The following is a 22,316-nucleotide window of genomic DNA, read 5'->3' as shown; positions in this document are numbered from 1 at the left end:
AAAGATCAATAATGCTTCTGTTCACTTATTTACATTATTAAAAAGTAATAAGTCATACAGGGCCCAGAGACTATGTGGTTTACTTTGTAGTCATGTTTGGTATACTCTGAAGAGAAGAAAGAAAGAAACATTGGGCTATAAGGTAAACTTTATTTAGGAAAAAACAGCAACTAACTTGAGTTTGCTTGACACTTTACTGTGGGCAAATTGAATATTCACACTGACATTACACTATCATTGGGCACAGGAAGTATGTTTCACATGCTGTCATATACAAATGCAGCAAACTCAGAACAAGAAAAGTCTAGTCTTTCTTGGATGCACAAATATGAACAGTTATTTAACCTTTGTGTGTCCTTGCAACACTTAGTCACCTATATACCACTGTCTTCAGTTTCAAAGGCTTCTGATTGTGGCAGTGCTCAGAAGCAAGTTCACTGTGTGGGTCATATTTTGCCAGTAGGTAAATGAGCACTTTAGCAATGCTTTCTTTACCTGCCTATCTAGCTATCTCTCAATAATGTAGCAAAAGCAAAAAGAGTGGTTTACCTGATTATGACACATAAGTGTCCCAGATCTGTCTGAGGAGAGCAATTCTGTAGTTAGGGATGTATAAGAGCCAAAGTCTTTTTAGGATCAGCCACCCCAGCTTTCTAAGTAGCCAAAGTGGCTCAGCACAGAGGTTATAAGATCAGGCTTTCAACATTAGTATACCTGGCTTCAAATTCTGTCTCTGACACTCAATTGTAACCTTGAGAACCTAACATTTACATTTTTACTTCCTCGCCTGAAAAGCGAAGATAGTAATAGTCCATACTATGTAGTTTTTGTAAGGATTAAATTAAATAACACATGTAACAGCTTAGTGTGAGGTGTGACACACACAAGTGCACCGTAACAATTTACATGCAGCAAAACACAAATTTCATGTTATTTAATTGTGTTCTTCTACAAAGAAGTAGCTCATTAACACTGATTCAGTTTGTAAATGATGACATTGAAATATATTAAATCGAACTGGAGTTTTAAATACTGCTTGGTTTCCAAGTTTCTTGTGTTGACCCAGATGCGGTTTACCTAGGATAAATTTGGTTCATGTCACCATACTTATTTAAGGACGAGTCAAAATGGGGCAGCTGTGGCATAATGGAAAGGTTACAAGATATGCTACAATGCAAACTTGCTTTCAGTGTGATTTTAGAGATGTTTAATCTCTCTGAACATGAGCTTTCTTATGTATAAAATATAACTGATACATTTACCTACTTCAGAGGGATACTGTGAGGATAAAATGAAATAATGTATGCTTGAGCATATTGCAAACTAAAAGGTACAATACAGATGTAAGAGGCTGTAACTATTATTAGTTATATATGTGATCAGAATTGAACTTATTTTGCCCTAGGATACCACAAGAAAAAATTAAAGGATGGCTTGTCTTCAACTACTTTCCTGAGAAAAGGCTTGCATCTTTTCTGACAGAATGGACTGTAATAGCTGAGACACTGGATGAAAGAGACCCATTGCTCTGAATTTAAATGTGACTTACAGAGCCAAATGATAACTTGGAGCATTTTATAAAGGAATGGGAAAACTCAATCAAACCAGGCAGAGGAGAAGGGCATTAACTATCAGAAGTAATAGGTTTGTTCACTCTGTGAGCGGCTGGCAAGTGCTGTTGAAGCATGAAGCTGAACCACAGGGATTTAAGTTTGTCCTGACTTTTCTAAGTTTATTGCTCAAATGCCCTACTGTGGGTCACAATGACTTGTCTCCTGTCTCTCTTAGGTCCTGACTTTCTCCCCTTACTTGAGTCCAGTGTCTCATTTCATGCCATGGTGGTTGTTATTTCTCTTACTGTTTTTGGTCTGACTTCTTCCTAAATGTGGAGAAAGCTACAGAGTTGATAACTTACCATTACCTTAAATAAAAAAATGGGGAGAATGGCTACTTTTTGTTCTTCTGGTGCTCAATAAATAAGTCTCCACTATCTAAATTCTTTAACTACATCCCATCTAAAGTTACCCCAGAGTTGTTTTTGGAGCTGGAAGAAACATTTCAAAATCGGGAATCTCTTAGAAGGTGAACTTTGACTAGATCCCCTGGAGGAAAAAAGCCTGCTCTTGTGATAGATTGGCATTTGGATTTTGCGTACTGTAGGAGACCTAAAAGGTCAACACTGCATGATAAACAATAAAAAGTTTTTAGTTTCAGTAAGAGTTCTAGTATGCAAGTGAAATGAAGGGAATTGAACATCTGCAGTTTTCATAAACATATTTTTTTTGTTTTTCTTCTCTGTGCAGGTTAAGACTGAGTTGTAATTTTCTTAGGTTGTCACTGATGTCGATATAAACTCTTGACCAAATTATTCTTTGAGGCTAATAATGCCCACCAGGCTGCAACTGAGAGAGTGGGATATACACAGGAGCTCCTAAACAAATACTTTACATATTTTAAAGAAATTCCTATTTGCAATAGTCTAGAAAGTCAGTGAAAAACTTATGTAATGAAGAGAGGAAGACATTTTCTGAGATCAGAAATGTCAACTTTAGTGACTTGTCTGTATTTAGTGCTAAGTAGTAAATTATATCATTGCTTAATGTGAAGCATTGAATACCAAAGAGCAAATTCATGTTATTATACTTCAAATAGTAAGTTGTTTAAAAATTGTTTGTCTAATGGCTTGGGCTTTGGTCTCATATCTTTAGTAACAATTCATGCATTTGAGCTTTCCTTGAACACAGATTTTTCACAAGTTTTGCATTTCATATTAAGATGTCAAATTCATTCAACTTTTTCATATGGAACCATTTTTTATCACAGAATAAAACTTAACATTTAGCTTTGGAATTCAACACTTTTTCAAGGAGTCAATCCAGAAGTGAAACAATAAATTTGGAAATTATATTTCCTTAATATTTTTGTCATTAAAAACCCATGTATATAAATATATATCTTTTATGATACAAAATCTCTAGAAATGAGTCTTTCCTCCTTTATCTAAGTGATAACAGTTTAAGCATTCCAGAGAAGTCCTAAGAAATATATCAATATGGATTATGTGGAACCAAAAGGAATCTGATCTTTTGAAGATAATTTTATTAATGGCCATTGTTCATTAAGGAATAAATAAATACACATATACCTGCTGTCGAATGAGATCTCTGGTGGAATGACATGAGTACTATCCTTGCCAATGAGAAATTTGATTCGATCATAGAAGAGTCTTGAAGTATGCTGAGAGAAGACAGGTTGGCTTTGCTGAATGAGGTCAAGAGGATCTGGTGAGCCCTGACAAAGAGGACTTACATAGCAGTTGCTTTGTTGACAACAATCAGGGTCCACACAGTCAGTCAAACCATCTGGAATAAAAAACAAAGCAAATACTGATATTTTGCTTTATTTATGCAAAATGGAGAAAAAATATATAATATAAAGTTAACCAATCATATTTTGAGTTCAGAATCTGTTCAAATTTATGTTTTTTCATGAATTATTACTCACTGAGTTTATATGGCATCTCAGAGAAATTCAAAACATTTTGTTTGGGATTCTCTAGCATTTGTCAGCTGGAGAATATTATTTATGTAGCCATGGCTTAGATTTTAGGTAAAGTATTCCATTAGGTATCACTCTTGAGAAATTTCCTTCTTCTTCAATAATACCACTCCTTCAGAATAGGAACTATTTCTTGTAGTACTTTTTGATTCCTCGCATCTAGTATGAGCACACAATTAACAAGTACGTGCATCACTATTCACAATAGCCAAGTTATGGAAACAACCAAGATGCTCCACTACTGATGAATGGATCAAGAAAATGTGATATTTGTACACAATGGAATTTTACTCAGCCATGAAGAAAAATGAAATCTTATCATTTGCAGGTAAATGGATGGAACTGAAGAACATCATTCTGAGCGAGGTCAGCCAAGCTCAGAAGACAAAAAATCGTATGTTCTCCCTCATATGCAGACTTTAGATCTAGGGCAAATGCAGCAATGTGGTTGGACTTGGATCACAAGAAAAGGGGAGAGCACATATGGGAGATATAGGAATAGGTAGAAAACCCAAAACATGAAAGCGTTTGATGTCCCTACTCCAGAGGAACTAATACTGAAACCTTAAAACGACAGGTTATCATGAGCAGGGAACCAATGTAAAGATCAGTTAGAGTTGAATCAACATGGGTCGTAACACATGGGTACATGAAAGCAATAGCAGGAATCTTTCTGTATAGTTGCTACCCTTAACTCAATTAGCAAGAATGCTTTGTCTTTCTTATTATGCTATGTCTTTTCTTCAACAAAATCAGTGATAAGGGCAGAATGGGACCTGCCTGAAACTGAGGGGCAGGGGGAAGGTGGGGAAGGGGGCAGGGTGGAGAAATGACCCAAACAATGTATGCACATGTGAATAATGAACAATAACAACAACAACAACAAAAAAAAAAAACAAGTACTTGCCAACCTGAATTTGTTTGTACTTAAAAAAAACCAAAATCCTACCAATGTTATTGTCTACTGGTAATTCTCAATACAGAGGTTGAGATTTTCATGGTGCCAAAATATATAGGGTAGTGATTTTTAAATGTGCAGTCAGTTATGTGGGGAGCTTATTAAGTATGCATATGCTTGGGCTCCACCTCCTAAATCAGGATTTCCAGGAGCCAGATCATGCACACTTAATCTGGGTGATTCTGAAGCACACTAAAGTTGCAGAACTTCTTTTTTAAAAAGGAATTTGTAGAAGCAACTAGCATTTATGTATAGCTCATAGCAGGTTTTTTAAAAAATAATTTTATTAGCACATAATAATTGCACAGGGGGATGCATTGTGATATTTACATATGTGCCTAAAATATATCTTAGTTGGTTTTACCCTCAACATCGTTCACCCTCTTCCCCCTTCCTCCATTCTTAGGATAGATTTTTGATGCAATTAATGATAAATCTGGATATATAAATGTGATGAATTGCTCTCTTTCATTTTCTCAGCCTTCACCATTTGCACCAGACTCCTGAATCCACTGTTGCATGAAGAAAAAAAAATCCATAAAAGCTTCATTCTACGGTACAGGAATGATGTAGGGCACAGGGGTTATGTAAGGAGGGAAGACTATTGAGAATCTAATAGGTGCAAAATACTTTGTTAGGTTCTTGGGACAATAAGGAGAGAAAAAGATTTTTTTAGGAACTTAGCACTTCATAGGAAAATAGGTGTGTGAACAACTGACTCTTATACTAGTGAAATATAAGAAGTGCTATAGATAGGACTGTTCCAGCAAAGAGAAAGAACTGGAATGAAACTGAGCATATGGACACTTCATTCCACACCCAATAAGCAAATAAAATAAAATAAAAGTTCTTCCAAGGGCCTTGAAAAGTAGACAAGTGTCTCTAATTCAGTTGCTTAACAAGGGTAAACATAAAGATGCTAATCTTCTTCTTAGCTTGCAGTAGAATAAGGAGGTTCAGATGGATCTGTGGCTCCTTAAGGCTGCTGATGAAAGTTACTGGCACTGATTTCCTGCAGCTCTTTTAGCTTGATCTCTCTCCCCAACTTGGCTGCTCTCATTGAGCTAGAGGGGGATGTACCACAGCTGGGGGCAATGAAAGCCAGCAAAACCAAGAGAGTAGGCATTTGGAACTGTAGTCCCAGGGCACCCAAGAAATATTTCCCCATATGTGGTTCTTTCAAATTCCCTGTACTATAGACAGTAGTTTGATTTAAAATGCAGTTTGCTTCATTCTTGCTTTCCCTGTTTGTTCAGTGTATTTTTGCCTTTGGTTTCTGTTTCTTCTGTATACATATTTCTTTTTCACTGATGACTAACTTTTAAGTGTGGATTTGTTATAAAAAGAAGTTCCCTTTTCCTCCCTTCTTTTTCCCTCATTCAGCAAAAAATATTAACAGATTTTATATGGATTTTAGGTGCTGCTACCACCTCTCCTTCCAATACATTGTTCTCAGCTTCTTATTAGCATATTATCTCTTTAGTTGCTAATTAAACATCTGGATGCACTGAAAAGCTGGCAAAAGTAACAGGCTGATTAAGAGTTCTTTGATATCTGGAATTTGTGCATAATATCCTATACAATTAGAAACTGCTTTTTAAATGAGTACTTACCCTTATCTCACGTTTTTATTGAATAGTGGATTTGTGATTGTTGAAATAGTATATGTGGAAGTACCAAGTGTCATGCCTGGCAAAAATTAGCAAATATAGTTTTGGCATTCACAGGTTTTATCCTATCAGTGACACAACTCCAAGTTATTATTGAAAGGAAATAGATTTTAAATAAATATTAATGCAAAGGTGATCTTCAAAATTGGATTCTAAAAGTAAACATAGAAACCAGTTCAAAATTGGAACTCGCATTCTCATCTAGTTATGTGCTGCAGATTTCAAGTTAATGCTTCATATTTAGTAATTGCCTATTATACACTGCTGACCCTCTAAGACCTCTGTTTTCTGAGAAAACAGCAAGGCTTCTGTTGAGCTAGAAAGACTGTAGGCAAGCTGACCAATAATGGCATGCAGCCCTAAATTATAATTCATAGGCAAACCCAGTACATGGGCAAAGATCTACTTACCAATTATCACATTGGATAACACCCCAAACAGTATGTCTAGACTGTTACGGAAAAAGTGCAAATGACAGTCACACTGGATGTGGGTTTTTTTTTTTTTGGCCATTAACAGTTCTTTTATTGTTCTGAATTGGAAGCTGTGGCACCCTACTGACAGTCAAGCTCAGGGTGTTAGATAAGAACATTTCAAATGTTAACTGATTTTACATTTGGGCTATTCCCTTTAAAGGAATAAAAATAGAATGTAGCTAATAAGAGGGAGGCTACATTGTCTTGAATGACTAAACATGGCATTTGTTGGTCCTAGCTTTGCCAACTAACTTGGGACTATGCCAATTAGCCCAATTGATACTGATGAAGATCAAAGACATTGTTTTTGCTTTTTGATGAAGTCATCACTATTAAGCTTTCCCCTGTTAGATGTTTGCCATTGAATGAAGAAGAGAAAGGAGAAGGAAATATGAACAATCTATGTGATTCTGGACAAATTATTTCAATTCTTGGATTCTCAGTGTCCACATATGTAAGATGTCGGTAACAATAACATCAACTCTGTAGAGTTGTGATAATAATCATAAAGATGAAACTAGATGAAGTTAGGGTAGTATGGCCATACTTGAGGACATTATGCTACGTGAAATATGCTGGACACAGAAAGACAAATACTCCATAATTTGTCTTATGAGGCATCTAAAGTAATCAAACATACAGAAATAAATAATGGAATGGTGGTTTGTAGGAGTTGGGGAAAGGAGAGTATAAAGTTAGTTATGTAAGACCAGTAAGTTCCTGTTATAGTGCTTATTGTTAACAATAAATAAAGTACTGTGCACTTAAATTTTTAAAAGGGTAAATCTAAGCAACAACTCCCCCAAAAAGAGACAGAAAGAAAATTTTGGATTGATATATTTATTACCTTGATTGTGGTCATGGTAACCAAAGTGTGTATGTATCTCTAAACTCATCAAATTATTTACATTTATTATGTTCAGTTCAGTTTTTATTCCATTAATAACAATAAAGTTGGAAAGGTAATCATCAGTGTAGGTAAGATCCTATGTAACTCTGAGTAGGCAGACAGTACAGAGACTTTTTATTCATTGGATCTTACCTGTTCAGAACTTGTCACCATTTGGATAGGGGCCAGATTAAACCTTTTTATCAGTTATAGAATAGAGGTCTACCAAGCCCTAAATGTCCTATTTCTATGACATTTGCAAATTTGCCTAGAGATTAATAAACATGAAACTAATGTATATGTCTTCAATGGTACCACAGTTTAATTGCCTGCATGAAGTTATTTTGTTCCAAGCATTATCTCATTAATTTTCACTATTGCAAAGTATGCACATGGATGTCAAGTATTATCAGCCTTAGTTGATAGATAATGTGTCAGGCCCAGTCACAGAGTGGTGAACTCAGTTATACCATTTAGATTTTCCATCTTTCATTTCTATTTGGAAGCATGTGGCAGTTTAGGTTCTCATAACTGAGTGACAATCCTTTAATAAATAGGTTGCTTAGAAATGAGAGGGATATGGTCAGAACAGAATAATTAGGAATATGCTTTCTGATGTTGTCTTTTATCCCAAACCAAATAGAAAACCAAATGGGGAGAGGGTGTCGGGCCTTTAAATAGAGCAAATGTATCAATTCATTGCTTTTGTCTTTTATTTTCTTATTTATTAAACACAACACCATGCTGGTGACATTCAAAACATGCGATTCATTGATCCACGAGCTTATATATGTTTATAACTCACCCATGGTGCTTTTTTCTAGATGTAGAAATGCTACATTATAAAAGAGGTTTGCAGATAGCTATTGCTTTAAATGAATAGTGACTTGTTATGAAGAATGATTCTTGGAAAATCATTTGCTTTTGGGCAATTAATTTATTGATTTTGTCAATAATTATGAACACAGACCACTGGAAGAGTTTGTATAAAAGAAGTTTCGACAAACGTGACAAATACTTAAAACATTAGAGAAAAAAGTCAGTTTGATTAAACTCTCTTACTCTACATTTTTAACCTCCACTATTGTTTTTATAACATCAGAGAGCATATTACTTGTATAATAAAATGGAATCTTTATGTGATGACTGAAGATCTTACAAAAATTACTATGTTCCAGCAAGAAAGGCTTTCTAGAAGAGTCTAGTACATTTCTACTTCAGGGCATTTGTTCATGCTCTTTTCTTGGTCTTAAACATTATTCTACTGAACCATGTGCAGTTTCTGCTGCCACTCAAACTTGGTTAGTCCCCCATACACATTTATGACACCCTAAATTTTTATAGCACTATTCAAAATCTTCAAAGTTGAGAATGTATGCTTCAATACTACACTGTCCAATGTAGTAAGCCACTAACTTTATGTGGCTATCATGCACTAGAGATGTGACTATTGCAACTAAAAAGCTGAATTCTTAATAAATTTAAATCCATGTGGTTAGGAGTTACTGTACCAGACAGTGAAAGTTCTGATGTCTACAAATATTTGGATGTTGGATAATCTACAAATTTAGCTAAACATCATTAACAGAAGTTTTAAATTTTCACTGTCAAATTTATCATTTATTCTTTTGTGTTTGAGAATTCTTTCCCCATTATAAGGTCTGCCAACTCCATTTTCTTTTAATTGTATTTGAATTTTATTTCACCTTTAACTCACTAATCCAGCTGGAACATTTAAATTTTTCTTATTATTTAGGTATATGGTATGAATTAAAAATCAAAGGTTCTTTTTTGTGGTGCTTAGGATGGAATCCAGGAACTTGTGCATACTTGACAAACAGTCTACCACTGAACCACATCCTGAGCCTCTAAGATTTTTCTTAATAGTTCTCCCAGAAGCATTTATTTCATAATGCTTCTTTGCTCCATTGATTTTTGATGCTAGTTTTATGATATACTAAATTTTTATTTGTGCTTGCGTTTGTTCCAGAACTTATATTTGGTAGTGTTGATCTTTCTATCCTTACATCAATACCACTTTGTTTTAATTATTATAGCTTTGAAATATACTTTGATGTCTGATAGGTCCCCTCACTATTCTTTGTTTTACTTATTCTTAGTTAATAAAATGTTTAAACTTTTTTTCTCATATCACTTCATATATGTATGTAATGCTTGGTGATCATATTTTCCAAACCCAAAATTAGGACACATGATTAGCAAATGAAAATGTAGTCATCATAATGTTAAATTTCCTCTAAGCATGGGGCTTTGCACATGGTAGGTGCTTATTGACAAAAGGCATAAATGAGTTCAAGACTTGTAACTTCTATAGTAATTAGTTTTTTCAATAAATTTTTGAGATTGGGTCTTGTTATGTATATCAGGCTAGCCTTGAACTCACCAGGTAGCCCAGCCTGGCCTCAAACTCACAATTCTTCTGTCTCAGCCTCCTGAGTGCTGGGTTTATAGGTGTGCTCCACCATACTCAGCTCAGCAATTATTCCTTATAGTAAAAGAGCTTTCTTTTTTGCATGTTAAGACAAAATCCAAAGGTTCTCTGTTTTGTTTTAATATTCAAGGAACTCTTACGTAGCTTATAGAAAAGCTGTGTCACCTATATATTCAATGCAGCCCAATTAGTATATGAGAGTCACAATGCACTGAATCAGAGTGTAACTAAAGTCAAAACTGCAGGAAGGAGCAGTGAGGCTAATGAATATTCAAAGCTGATTAGGATTCAAAATATCCTGACATGGTTTAAGTATCAGGTGTAATATGGAGTAATCAGGTAGCAGCTACTTGAAACAACTGCTTGAAAGTGATTTTTTTGATTGGAAGATTTCTTGAGAATTACATTTTAAAAATTAGAATCCCTTTAAAAAAGGTTCAATTGATATTTTCTGATTTAATTAACACACATATATACAAACAAGTATGAAAGTATTAATCGTTAGTCATATTCAGCTAAATGAATCCAGCCATTTTAGTAAGCAGGAAGGCTCAGCTCACCAAATGAAAGGCATTTAATGTATTCTTAGTGGTAATATATAAACATTATAAGAATGGAATTATTAGTCTAATATCTTAATCATGAATCTATATTTGTCATTAACATTATCTTAATCCTACTAAAGGAAAAAATGGTAATTGAAACTCTCAAGGAACCTTCTATCCCTGTTCCCTAAAGCAACAATCATAAAGATACACTGAGCTCATATTGGGGTGTTGGATTTTTAATTTGCATATAGATACACAGTTTTTAAGGAATGTCTAGAGGTCAATACATATTCAGGAAAATCATCTGTATCTTCTATACCCACATATACCACAGACATAGAGAATTGACAATCCATTAATTCATTAACATTTAGTTGATCTATTCATTAAACATTTTTGTCTGCTTTTAGATGATCTTAAGGCCATAAAAATGCTTGATAATTAAATATTCAATTATTTTTATTACTTGGAAACTTGTTTTGGTTCAACCTTACCTGAGCTTGAAATTATAATTGCATAGGCTGTTAATATATTTTCTGAATACAACCTTTCCTCAATACATCAGCTAAGAAATCTGTATTACTACACAGATCACCTAGGTTTATACCCCAGCTTTATCATTTGATTGCTATATGATCTCTAGCAACTTACTTAACTCCTCTGTTCCTTGGTTTTCTGCTTTGTAATGTAGTATCAATAGTAGTTCCTACATCATGGGGATTAAATGAAATAATTCTCATAAAGAGGTCAGCAGAGTGTCTGATACATAGTAAACCCTGAATAGAAGTTAGATATTATACAGGGCATATGAATATGGACATGGATCATGCTTGGCATATATCAAGAAAAAATTAAAGATGGAACATAATCAAGTGCTTGGTTGTATTGTACACATTATAAGCACCAGGGGAGGCTCTGAGTAGGTGTGTATCAGAGATTTCATGGAAGATGTGGCTCGTGGCTTGAGTGTTAGCTGAGAAATTATAGGCAATTAATAGGTATAGAGAAGGCATCCCAGGTAAGAGGCATATAATGAAAAGGAAGAAAAGGAAAGTAAAGGCAAGTCTTGGAGGGCCATAAAAGTCACCTTAGTAGTTGATCAGTGTATAATTTAATTGAAAAAAAATCTCACTCTGGATTCCTAAATGAGGTTTTCAATTTTTATGGGCAGTAAATATTATCTTCTGAAAATGATCTGTTTTAAGCTGTGTATGTGTGTGTGTGTGTTATTTTATTATCTTTTAAGTAGTTTACTTGATTATCTCATTTAATACTTATAACCACCTTCTTAGACAGTTAATGTTATTATTAATCCAATTTTAGTGTGTTCTATTCAGAACAAGTCAAGTGAAGAAACTCCTAAATTTAATTTAGTACCTAGGCCATGATTTCTACCTTACTGGTTTAAGCCCCAGGTTAGGATTTAAACTACAAGGAGTGCAATTGTCTCAGAAATACAGAAAACTTAGGAGTCAAGTTTAATAATCTATTTCATTTTTAGCCAATGTACTGAAATTAGAATTTTTTGTTAATTTCACATATTCTTGGGTAGAAAGTATGGGGAAAGAGGATTTGCTATTTTATGCCCACTGAGAGGTAGTTCAGGCTGTTTTGAGATCTGATTGTAGAATGTATTAGATGCCTCTGTTGGCTTAACTAAAATGAAAGTCATTGCTCTGTGATCTGGGAACCACATATGACTTTTTAAAATATCATGTGCATGAAAACTAAAAAGTCACTCTCATAAAACAATGGAAAAGAACAGTGATCACTAGAGACTGAGGACAGGAGGGAGAGGGACAAAAAGAAGTTCAATAAGGAGCACCAAAACACAGTTGGATGAGAGAAATTGGTGCTGGTTTTCTATAGCACAGTAGTATAACTATTGGTTATGATGATCGATGATGTATTTCAAGGTAACTAGAAGAGTGTGAATGATCTCAACATAGAAATGATTAATATTTAAGGAGATGGAAGTGCTTATTACCCTGATTTTGTCATTATGAATTATCATACTGCAATCCACAAGTAAGTATAAATATTATGTCTCAATAAAAATATAAATAAAATATGTGCAGGTCTTTACAAAAATATTAAAAATTCATTAATGAATTGTCTTTATACTGTATCTTCAGAATGATATTACTAAAAGATAGAGACACGAGAGGTAGCCCTACATAATTAAAAACAAAGAAAATATTTTATAGTATATATAGTGTATAGTGTAAAGTACACTAACTTCTGACAGCTTGAACCAGTGGTAGGTTAATTTAAGTTGGCATAATAAATCCTGCAGGTATGGGAGGCAGTACAGTGTATTAGCAAAGAAAACTGACTCTGAAGTCTTACCACCCTGAATTAAAACCTTGGTACTGCTACTTTTTAACTGAGTGGACTTGGATAAATCACCTACCACCCCTAGCATGAACCTTAGTTTTCTTATCTACAAATAGGGAAAATAATAGTACCTATACTTCATAGACTTATTACAATAATTAAATGATATATAAAAACAAAGAATTTGGAGTATTTTCTAGTCCTAGTAAATATTCAATAAACAGTATATTTCAATATTATCTTATTATTGAGATAAAAAGTAGTATGGTCCCATATACGTCAATATCATTTATACTGAGGCTCCCTAATTTTCTATGGTACAGTTTGGTTTCTACTGTGCTTAATGGCTGGGGTATTTTTTCTTATATGAACATTTTATAAATGATTCACCTCCATCGTTGTCCAAGTTGTCACCACAAAGCATTTCCATGACAACATTGCAGCCTGTTCCACTCCATCCCACCTGACATACACAGTGCCAACCATTTTGATCCAGGGTACATCGGCCATTTCCAAAGCAGAGTCCTGGGCAGCCATCTGAAAAGACAGCAGACAGCAACAATCACAAAGACATCAGAACAGGATTGGCCAACAATAATATATCTGCCTACAGGGAAACATCTAATCATCTGGGCTCCATTCAGATGAGGTGTTGAATAAATGGAAGAGGAGCTTGCTTACTTGCAAAACCTTCCCAGGGAACTTGTTATCCCTTGCTTTGCAGTGTTTTTCCTTAGAGAACCAATTAAGCATTACTAATGCTAACCCCAATTCCCAACTTTTGGTTTGATAGAATGAAAACTATGGTAGGGACAAGAAATGTTTTTTGTAAAACATGTCTCCTTATCTTAATCAAAACTGGATGGATGATGCTGTATGTAGTTATGGCCAATAAGTTTGGAAAAAACAGCTGTTTCTATGAAGAGAACTTCCTAACTATTTCTAGCCTGTTCTTATTTTTTTCCCTTGTGATGTATTGCTTTAGGGCTTAGGTATGTTGGTATACAGTTCAGACTACACCATTATGTATTTTCTCATATGGTTCCTTGGAAATGTGCTGTAATTGCTTTGCATCTATTTAACTTTTCAAGATTATTATTGATCCCAGAGCTAAAGATTGAAATTTTTTACTTCTGTGGTATCCTTACAGAAGCTAGCATAATAGTTTGCCTGTAACAATAATATTAAGTGATCAACAAATGCTTATGTAATTAAAGCATTCCAGATTTAGACTTTCAAACTAGATATTTCTCTAACTGGAAAAATATTGTCAAGAAGGAAGTGTAATGCTTAAAATGACTTTTATTCATTAATAAAGCACCAACACTGACAATAGTCCCTCTTTAGACTTTTAATTTATTTTTCTTTAATAGTCTTTCAAAAATGTTCTGCTCTGTCTACCAGTAGTTCAGGGCTAGGGTTTATGAAAGGGTAACTGGACATGTGTCAAGTGATCAGTGGCAGATGATTGGAGACAGCATTAACAGCCTGTATCTTCTGGGTATTTTTCCAATAGCCATAGAAAACCAGACCTTCATTTTGCTGAGGATAGTACAATCAACATTTATTTCATTTTCTGCCTTTGAAAGAAAATTTCAGAAGTATAAAGAGAAGAAAAATAAGTTTAAAAAAATCTATAGAAAGTAAGTCAATGTTCCTTCCAAATGTTTTCCAAGCAATTATCAACAGGCCAGAGGAAGAAAAAAACTTTAAGATAAAATGACACACAGCCACTAGAAAATATGAAAAGTTTTATGTATATAATATGCTCAAGTTATGACATAGGATAGACTTGAAATGGGAATTTATCCACTTCCACTATATTGACTACTTAACTGAGAATGAAAATTAAGGATAATTTGGGACATATTCAACTTCTGAAGCTGAGATAATGAAAGGCACTAGTATATCTGACAGAAAATCCCTTCTTGTCTCTGTCACAGGCAGATTCTTGGAGGGATGGATGATGATGTGCTTCTAAGGGGATAATTCTTCTGCCCTTGTAGGAATTGAAGAGTCTTTGTAAATGAACTTAAAGATATATTGTAGCTTTAAAGAACTAATTCTTATGCATGTCCAAACCTGATTTATTTAATAATTATCTGTTTGTGTTACACACACACACACACACACACACACACACACACACACAAAACCAACTCAGTATAAAGACAAGCAACAGTAGTTCTTAAAACTATTCATCAGTTCATTATATACTTTAGCAAAAAGTAAGACTTGGATTTTGAAAAATCAAATGTTCTTCTAATATTGTGAGGTATAAATCTCACAACATTACACTTAAAGTTGCTTAAAGTAAAGAAACAAAACATAAAACAAGAAAACAAATAAACCCAAAATGCCACCCTTTGTCTCCCACATGCATATTTTCTGCTTAAAATATATTTCTGCTATAAAACTGGTGAGAAAAGACTTACCTCGAACTGCATCTAAGTAGTGAGCTAAAAGTGGGAAAAATAGTGATTGAGTGAATTTCTAGAGATCAAAACTATGCAACATGTTCTAATGGTTTACAACTATTGCCTGGGAGGAGAAGAACAAACTATGAACTTCTGAAATGCCTGCAGCTCAAAAGTTTGTACATTGGTCTGTGGAATTACTGAATGATATTTTTGGTGGGAAAGATATTAAAGGGTTTTGTGCAAGAAACTCTATTAGGCTTCCTTAAAAAAGTGTCATATTTCACTAAATATATAAAACTTCACACAAAGGAGGGGTGAGGATAGGTAAGACACCTAAAAAATTAGCTAGCATTTGTTGCCCTTAACGCAGAGAAACTAAAGCAGATACCTTAAAAGCAACTGAGGCCAATAGGAAAAGGAGACCAGGAACTAGAGAAAAGGTTAGATCAAAAAGAATTAACCTAGAAGGTAACACACACGCACAGGAAATTAATGTGAGTCAACTCCCTGTATAGCTATCCTTATCTCAACTGGCAAAAACCCTTGTTCCTTCTTATTATTGCTTATACTCTCTCTACAACAAAATTAGAAATAATGGCAAAATAGTTTCTGCTGGGTATTGAGGGAGTAGGGGGGAGAGGGAGGGGGCTGAGTGGGTGGTAAGGGAGGGGGTGGGGGCAGGGGGAAGAAATGACCCAAGCCTTGTATGCACATATGAATAATAAAATAATAAAAAAATAAAATATATCTCTGGCCAAAAAAAAATAAATAATAAAACTTCATTCTTATATTTCAGAAATGAGTTTGGTGAAAAAGCACTAGCTTCAACTTCTTATTAGTAATATCTTTAGAAAGAAGTTCTGGAGTAACCACCTTTGGTAATCATCACAATATTTAAATTCTCTTATGTGAAGACAATACAATAAACTTACTATAGTACAGGACTATAATTACTTAAGTGGTATCTGAATCTCACCCCTCACCACCTTTTTAATGAATCTTAAACATTTCCACAGTCACAGAACAAGAGTTACTTTACCTTTAATATAGTAGTAATGCAGTTTATTAAGATTACATGTTACATATATTATAAATACTATATGTTGCTTTGGCAAGTTTCAACCATTATAACAAAATACTTTTACCTAAAAATGAAAGTTGTAGTGTGGTTTCCTGGGGGAAAAGCTCACAAACAATGAGTTTTGTATACAGAAGCCCACTCTTGCCTTTGCTCTGCATGCATTTTCTGTCTACTCATGAAATGCCACTGGAATAGTGTAACCATTTTCTTTGGCTGAACAATGGAAATTGTACTTATCCCTCTGTATATCCCTTTGTGGTGGGCATGTGTATGTATCAAGGGCTTTGATTTATTCTATAGAAAAAGAATGTTTTATAGTGGAATTCTTAATTATCATTAGTTTTTTTTATAGTGAGAACAACACATGGTAGATTATTACATAGGCTTCCCCATGCTTATAGATTGATCTCTCAGAGAGTGCCCTGAAAATTTGTGAAATTGACGACAAGGGGTGAGAGAGGGTATGTGCTTCAGTACAAATTCTCTGTACTACTGAATAAGGATAAACAATTCAACACAGATGTTCTATTGATGATAGGTCAGGAGCGCCCTCCTCATATACATTAAAGACAGCCTCTAATGATATCAAATAGCTTCTGTTAAAGTAGTCCCATTTAATGAAATTGCCTTTATGTGCTTTCAACTAAAACAACCTATACTTTTCAGGAGGAAAAATGGGCAGTGAATATTACCTTCGAAACAAAAGCACTTCTCTTATTAACAAATGACACTTTATTCCAGCATAACATCTTACATTTGAGTAATGCAAAGCACTTGAAAGCAGAAAACATAAATACTGAAGTAATGAGAAAGGAAGTGACAAGAAATAAGTAGGATATTCTCAACAAAAAAAGAAACCTCACAGTTCACAGAACTTTCAAACTTGTAGCTAACCCTCTTCCTTAACCTATTCTCCAACTTCAAATTCTACTAAAATCTGGACTGACTCACTAGGCTTCTCTTACTTCTTTAATTAGTCCAATTTACATTGGTCAATGAATGTAGAAACTTACCAATTGTGCAGTGGTCGCCTTCCCATCCAGGGCTGCATTCACATTTTCCATCTTTGCATTGGCCATGCTCAGCACAGTGAGAATGGCAGGAGCGTTCCTCACATGTAGGTCCTACCCAGCCATCTTCACATTGGCAAATTCCCCTTGAGCAGACCCCATGGCTACCACACTCCACGGTACAGAGCTCTGTGGAGAATTCAATGAAGAGTAAATAATAGAGGGGGTTATTCTGATTAAAATATAATATGTGCATGTGTGAAATACCAAAGAGAACCTCCCTTCAAACAATCAATATACACTTAAAAAATGAAAGACAGAAGGTAAAACAGATCCTGTCAGGGGAGCGCATATCAGTTGGAAGGTGGAGGGTAAATGGAGAGGGTGAAGAAGGGCAAATATGGTGGATGTACTTTGTGTATGTGAATGAAAATAGAATAACAAAACTTGTTGAAATTGTTCCAAGAAGAGGAAGGAGGGGAGATGAACAAGAATGATCTAGTTATGATATATTGTAAGCACATATGCAAATGTCACAATGAATTTCCCCTGTACAACTATTATATGCTAATAAAAAGGAAGAAAAACCCACACAAAATGACGGAAACAAAACTTAGGTACATTAAAATGTGTTGTTTTAAACAGCATCCATTCTTTTTAAAACACATTAGAGTCAAAAAGCATGTGTCTATACTTACATTTTAAACAAAATGATGTTTATACTCACAAAATGTAGAAACAAAATATCACAAATATCTCTGAGTAAGTATAAAAGAAGTATTGTAGAAAAGATAGTTCAGTTTCTAAGTATAAAATAAACTCTAAGCCAAATTGCTTTGAGAAGTCCATAGAATGCTACCGGCGTTCAAAGTTTCAAAATGAAGTGATTATGAAATGAATGCCAAGGAGGTTTTCTTAAAAAATCATTAAGAACACTGATAATGTTGCAGGGATTTTATGACACTACAATAAATCATTGGGGGAAAATGCAGTAACATAGTGTTCTAACTTCATTCAAGAAGACAACTTCAGTAATTGGAACGATAACAACTTTCTAATAAAATTCATAATATACAAAAGGTAAAGCTCCCAATGACAGTAATCAACTGGTTTTTCTGATCACACAATCAATATTTGCATTTATTTTTAGCATATGAAATGACTCCTGGTTGATTAAAGTATATAGTCTTCTTATCCTAAAATGTTATTCAGTATTTAGTCAATATAATGATGGTGTGTACTAGCTCTGCTGAACTTCTTTCCTTTGTATCCTTGACTTTTTGATGAGAAATGTTTAATATTTATAAAAGCATGACACTAGGGAAACCAAAATAAAAGCTTGGCAAGGCTCTTTCTTGAGCTAATCCCCTTACTGGAGGAGAAGGGAGATAACATCCTATTGCAATAGATATGGGGTTTAATAGCTACATATACCTGAGGGAAAAGAGTGGTCTAGAAGCCAACTTGACTTTTACATAGCCTCAAATTGTGAAATGGGTTTTCTGTATTAAGAGGTATTCATATACAATAATATTAATCAACCAAATAGGTAGCATAATTTTTCAGTAGGTGACATTGTTTTTCTGATGAAACCATGGTTTTGGATTTTATTATAATGTTCATCAATTTTTCCACTACATTATTTCCAAATATTCTTTGAAGGTTAGGGTATGATGGAAATTGTAGTAGATTTGAAATAAAGTAATAAACATGGCTTATACCTCTGTTTAATAGCTATATACCCTTGAGCAAGTTAGTAGCATGCTCTTTCTGACTTGTGTTAAGTATACAATAGAAGGAATAATATTTACACCTCAAAGGACCATTGGCTTATTTGAGATATATTTTATTGATTTATTTGGTAGTACTGGGATTTTGAACTCAGAGCCATGTGCTTGTTAGGCAGCCACTCCTCAACTTGAGCCGCACTCCCAGCCCTATTTTGCTTTAGTTATTGTTTGGATAGGGTCTTGCAGTTGTGCCAGGGTTTACTGTGGATTGGGATCCACCTATTTATGCCTCCTGTGTAGCTGGGATGATAGACATGCACCACCATCCCAAGTTTGTTGGTTGAGATGGGATCTTGTTAATTTTTTGTCTAGGCTGGCCTCTAACAGTGAGCCCCCTGCTCTGCAACTCCTGACTAGGTAGGATTATAGGTGTGAGCCACCATGCCCAGCTTGGGATATATTTTAGAGTTAGAACTAGTAAGAATTCCTCAAGATTACACATAGAGGATGAAGGGAAGAGAAAAATAATTTTTTTTGTCTTAAGTAAATGGATAATGCTCTTAGTAATGGAATGGGAAAGGCTGGGGGAATAATGAGGGTAGAAGACAAACCAGATTAACTTTAAGATATGTATAGAGAGCTAAGTGAAAATGTCACTTAAGGATAGATGGCTAGGGCTGGAAGTATAAAATTAGCACTCTTTAGCATATAGGTGGCATTTAAATGCATGTAACTGGTTAATATCCCTAAACAGAGCCTCAGGAATGAGTCCTGAAGTAATCACTATGATTTATTAATTAAAAGTAAAATACAAGAAATGATACTGTAGAAAAGGAGGCACTATCATCATAGGAGACTGGGAAGAAGGCAACGAGTGATGGGAGGAAACCCAATAAGAATGTGGTGTGACTAAAGCTCAAAAAGACATTTGTTCAAGAAAGGAGTTGTTAACTGTAATTAATATTGCTGAGAGTAAGCCACAGTAAGCCACAGGCAAAGTGGCCATTGGATTTATCACCATGGAAATTGTTAGTGACTACAGGAAGAGCTGTATGTAAAGTGGTCAGACTGGAATGGGTACAAGAGTGAGTAGAAAGCTGGGTGAGGAAGAACCAGGTTGTAAGAAAAGTCTAGGACACAGAAAAATATAAAAAGGTGAAACGTTGTCATAAGTGGTACCTCAGATAGAATTATATTACAATACCCCCTGGTCACTCTGTCTTGATTCTGAAACTGATTGATAATCCCAATTTATAACTTCAATTTTTACAGTGAACCTGATATTATAATTCTGCTCCCCTTAATGGCTTCCCTTAAGACACTAGAAATTGAAATGAAAGAGCCTTTCTAAGATTAGGGAGATAATTGGTCAAAGCCAGTCAAGTCAGAACTGACTAGAAAATTGGAAGGAAACATTTTTTATATATTGTTTTGTACAACTATAAATATTAGACATAAAGAAATATATCATTCTTGCTTTTGCTTGAAAAATAATGGAACTAGATGAACAGTATAAACAAAATGGCAGACTAGACTATTCTAAAACCATTTCAAAGTAAACCCCTGGAAATTTTGGATATAATGCAACAATTTTCAAAATTGCATGCCACAGCTTTCAAGAAAGAGAAATTTTGAAGTGCTAGAGGCAAAGAGGGTGCTAAGGGTTAAATCAGTAAGCACATGAATCAGTACTCTGGCCTGAGTGTTATGAAACCCAATAATGACGAACAGGCTTGTTTTTTATGTCAACAGAAGGAAAAGAGATGAGACCTTGGGCCAATTGAAAATGGGGTGTTAGACTGACAGTTCTGCAGAGACTAAGGACCCTTGAAAGGCTATAATCTCACTGAAATAGTGACTAGCATACTCAACCCAGTAGGCCAGAGAGATGGCAAGAGAATGTTGACTATCTGATAAAAAATGATAATAATAATAATAATCATTTAAAACTTGGTATTTAGAAAAAAAGGTAGAAATAACCTATTATTTAATAATGATATCCCTCTCAAGTGCTGGGATTATAGGTGTGAACCACAATGCCCAACTACAAACAACATTTTGTCAATACATTTGAAAATTTCGATGAAATGAACAATTCTCAGTAAAACACAACTTACAATGATAACAATACAAGAAAATGGAAACTGAATAGCTTCAAAAAGAACCTTAATCTACAATGAAGAATGGTCTCATAAGGAAAACTCCAGTCTCAGATGACGTAACTTGTAAATGTACCAAAGTTTTAAGGCTAAAAATTGCAAATCTTGAGTAAACTTTTCCAAAGACTAGAAAAAGAGGAAACACTACACAATGTGCTTTATGAGGTCAGTATAAGCTGGCTATAAAATTTCAACTAGGATATTGTGAGGAAAAAATATAGCCAATTTTTCTCATGAATATGGATGCAAAAATCATAAAGAAAATATTAACATAGTAAATCTAACATTAAATAGGAAGAAAAAATATCATGACCAATTTGTGTTTATTCCAGGAATACAAGACTGAGTTAACATTTGAAAATCAATGTAAGTAATTACATATGTGGAATGAAAGAGAAAAATCATATGATCATCTCAATAGTATAAATATCTGATATCATACTAAACATCCATTAATGCTAAAAACTTATAAGAAAATAAGACTAAAAGGAACTTTAACTCTGATAAAGGTTAGCTACAAAAACTTATGGGAAACATCATATTTAATACTGAGATGTTGAGAAAGAGAAAAGATGCTTATGATTGTATATACAACATGTAATCCTAAAGGTCCTAGACAGTGAGGTACTATAAGAAAAATAAAAGTGTATTAAATTTTAAAAGGAAAAATGCTGTCGTTACTCAAGGAAGGACTGTACTATATGCAAAGCTCATGGAATTAATATATGAATTTAAGACACTATCTAGGTTAGTCCATATTCCTACATATTAGCAGCAAAATGGAGAGAAATTTAAAATACCATTTACAATTGCATCATAATATCATGTACCTAGTAAAATATCTAACCTAGTAAAATATGTGCAAGAACTACACTGAAAACTTTAAGAGAGAAGTTAGAGAAGACCTATATAAATGGAAAGCTATATCACATTCTTGGACTAGAAAAGTCAATTTTGAAAGGTGCCAATATCTCCCAAATTGTTCTGTAGATTCAGTGCAATACTAATCAGTATCAGAAGCTTTGTAT

The 22,316-nt window shown here is 34.3% G+C and overlaps 1 protein-coding gene across 11 annotated transcripts in view; it reads right to left on the bottom strand.

Annotated features, from left to right (window-relative positions):
- LOC109686404 (teneurin-1) overlaps window positions 1–22,316 on the bottom strand; it is an 835,907-nt gene that overhangs the window by 173,034 nt on the left and 640,557 nt on the right. For 10 of the 11 annotated variants that reach the window (XM_074064014.1, XM_074064010.1, XM_074064012.1 and 7 more), the window contains 4 exons: window positions 17,403–17,588; window positions 15,324–15,347; window positions 13,279–13,425; window positions 3,146–3,362 (listed from right to left, as the gene is read on the bottom strand). In XM_074064014.1, the coding sequence (XP_073920115.1) occupies window positions 3,146–3,362; window positions 13,279–13,425; window positions 15,324–15,347; window positions 17,403–17,588 (574 nt within the window). The remainder of the gene's footprint in view (window positions 1–3,145; window positions 3,363–13,278; window positions 13,426–15,323; window positions 15,348–17,402; window positions 17,589–22,316) is intronic. The other variant, XM_074064018.1, reaches the window with a different exon arrangement.

Source organism: Castor canadensis, chromosome X (genome assembly GCF_047511655.1).
Source record: "Castor canadensis chromosome X, mCasCan1.hap1v2, whole genome shotgun sequence".
Taxonomy (NCBI): Eukaryota; Metazoa; Chordata; class Mammalia; order Rodentia; family Castoridae; genus Castor; species Castor canadensis.
This window is presented reverse-complemented; position numbering and strand designations above follow the sequence as displayed.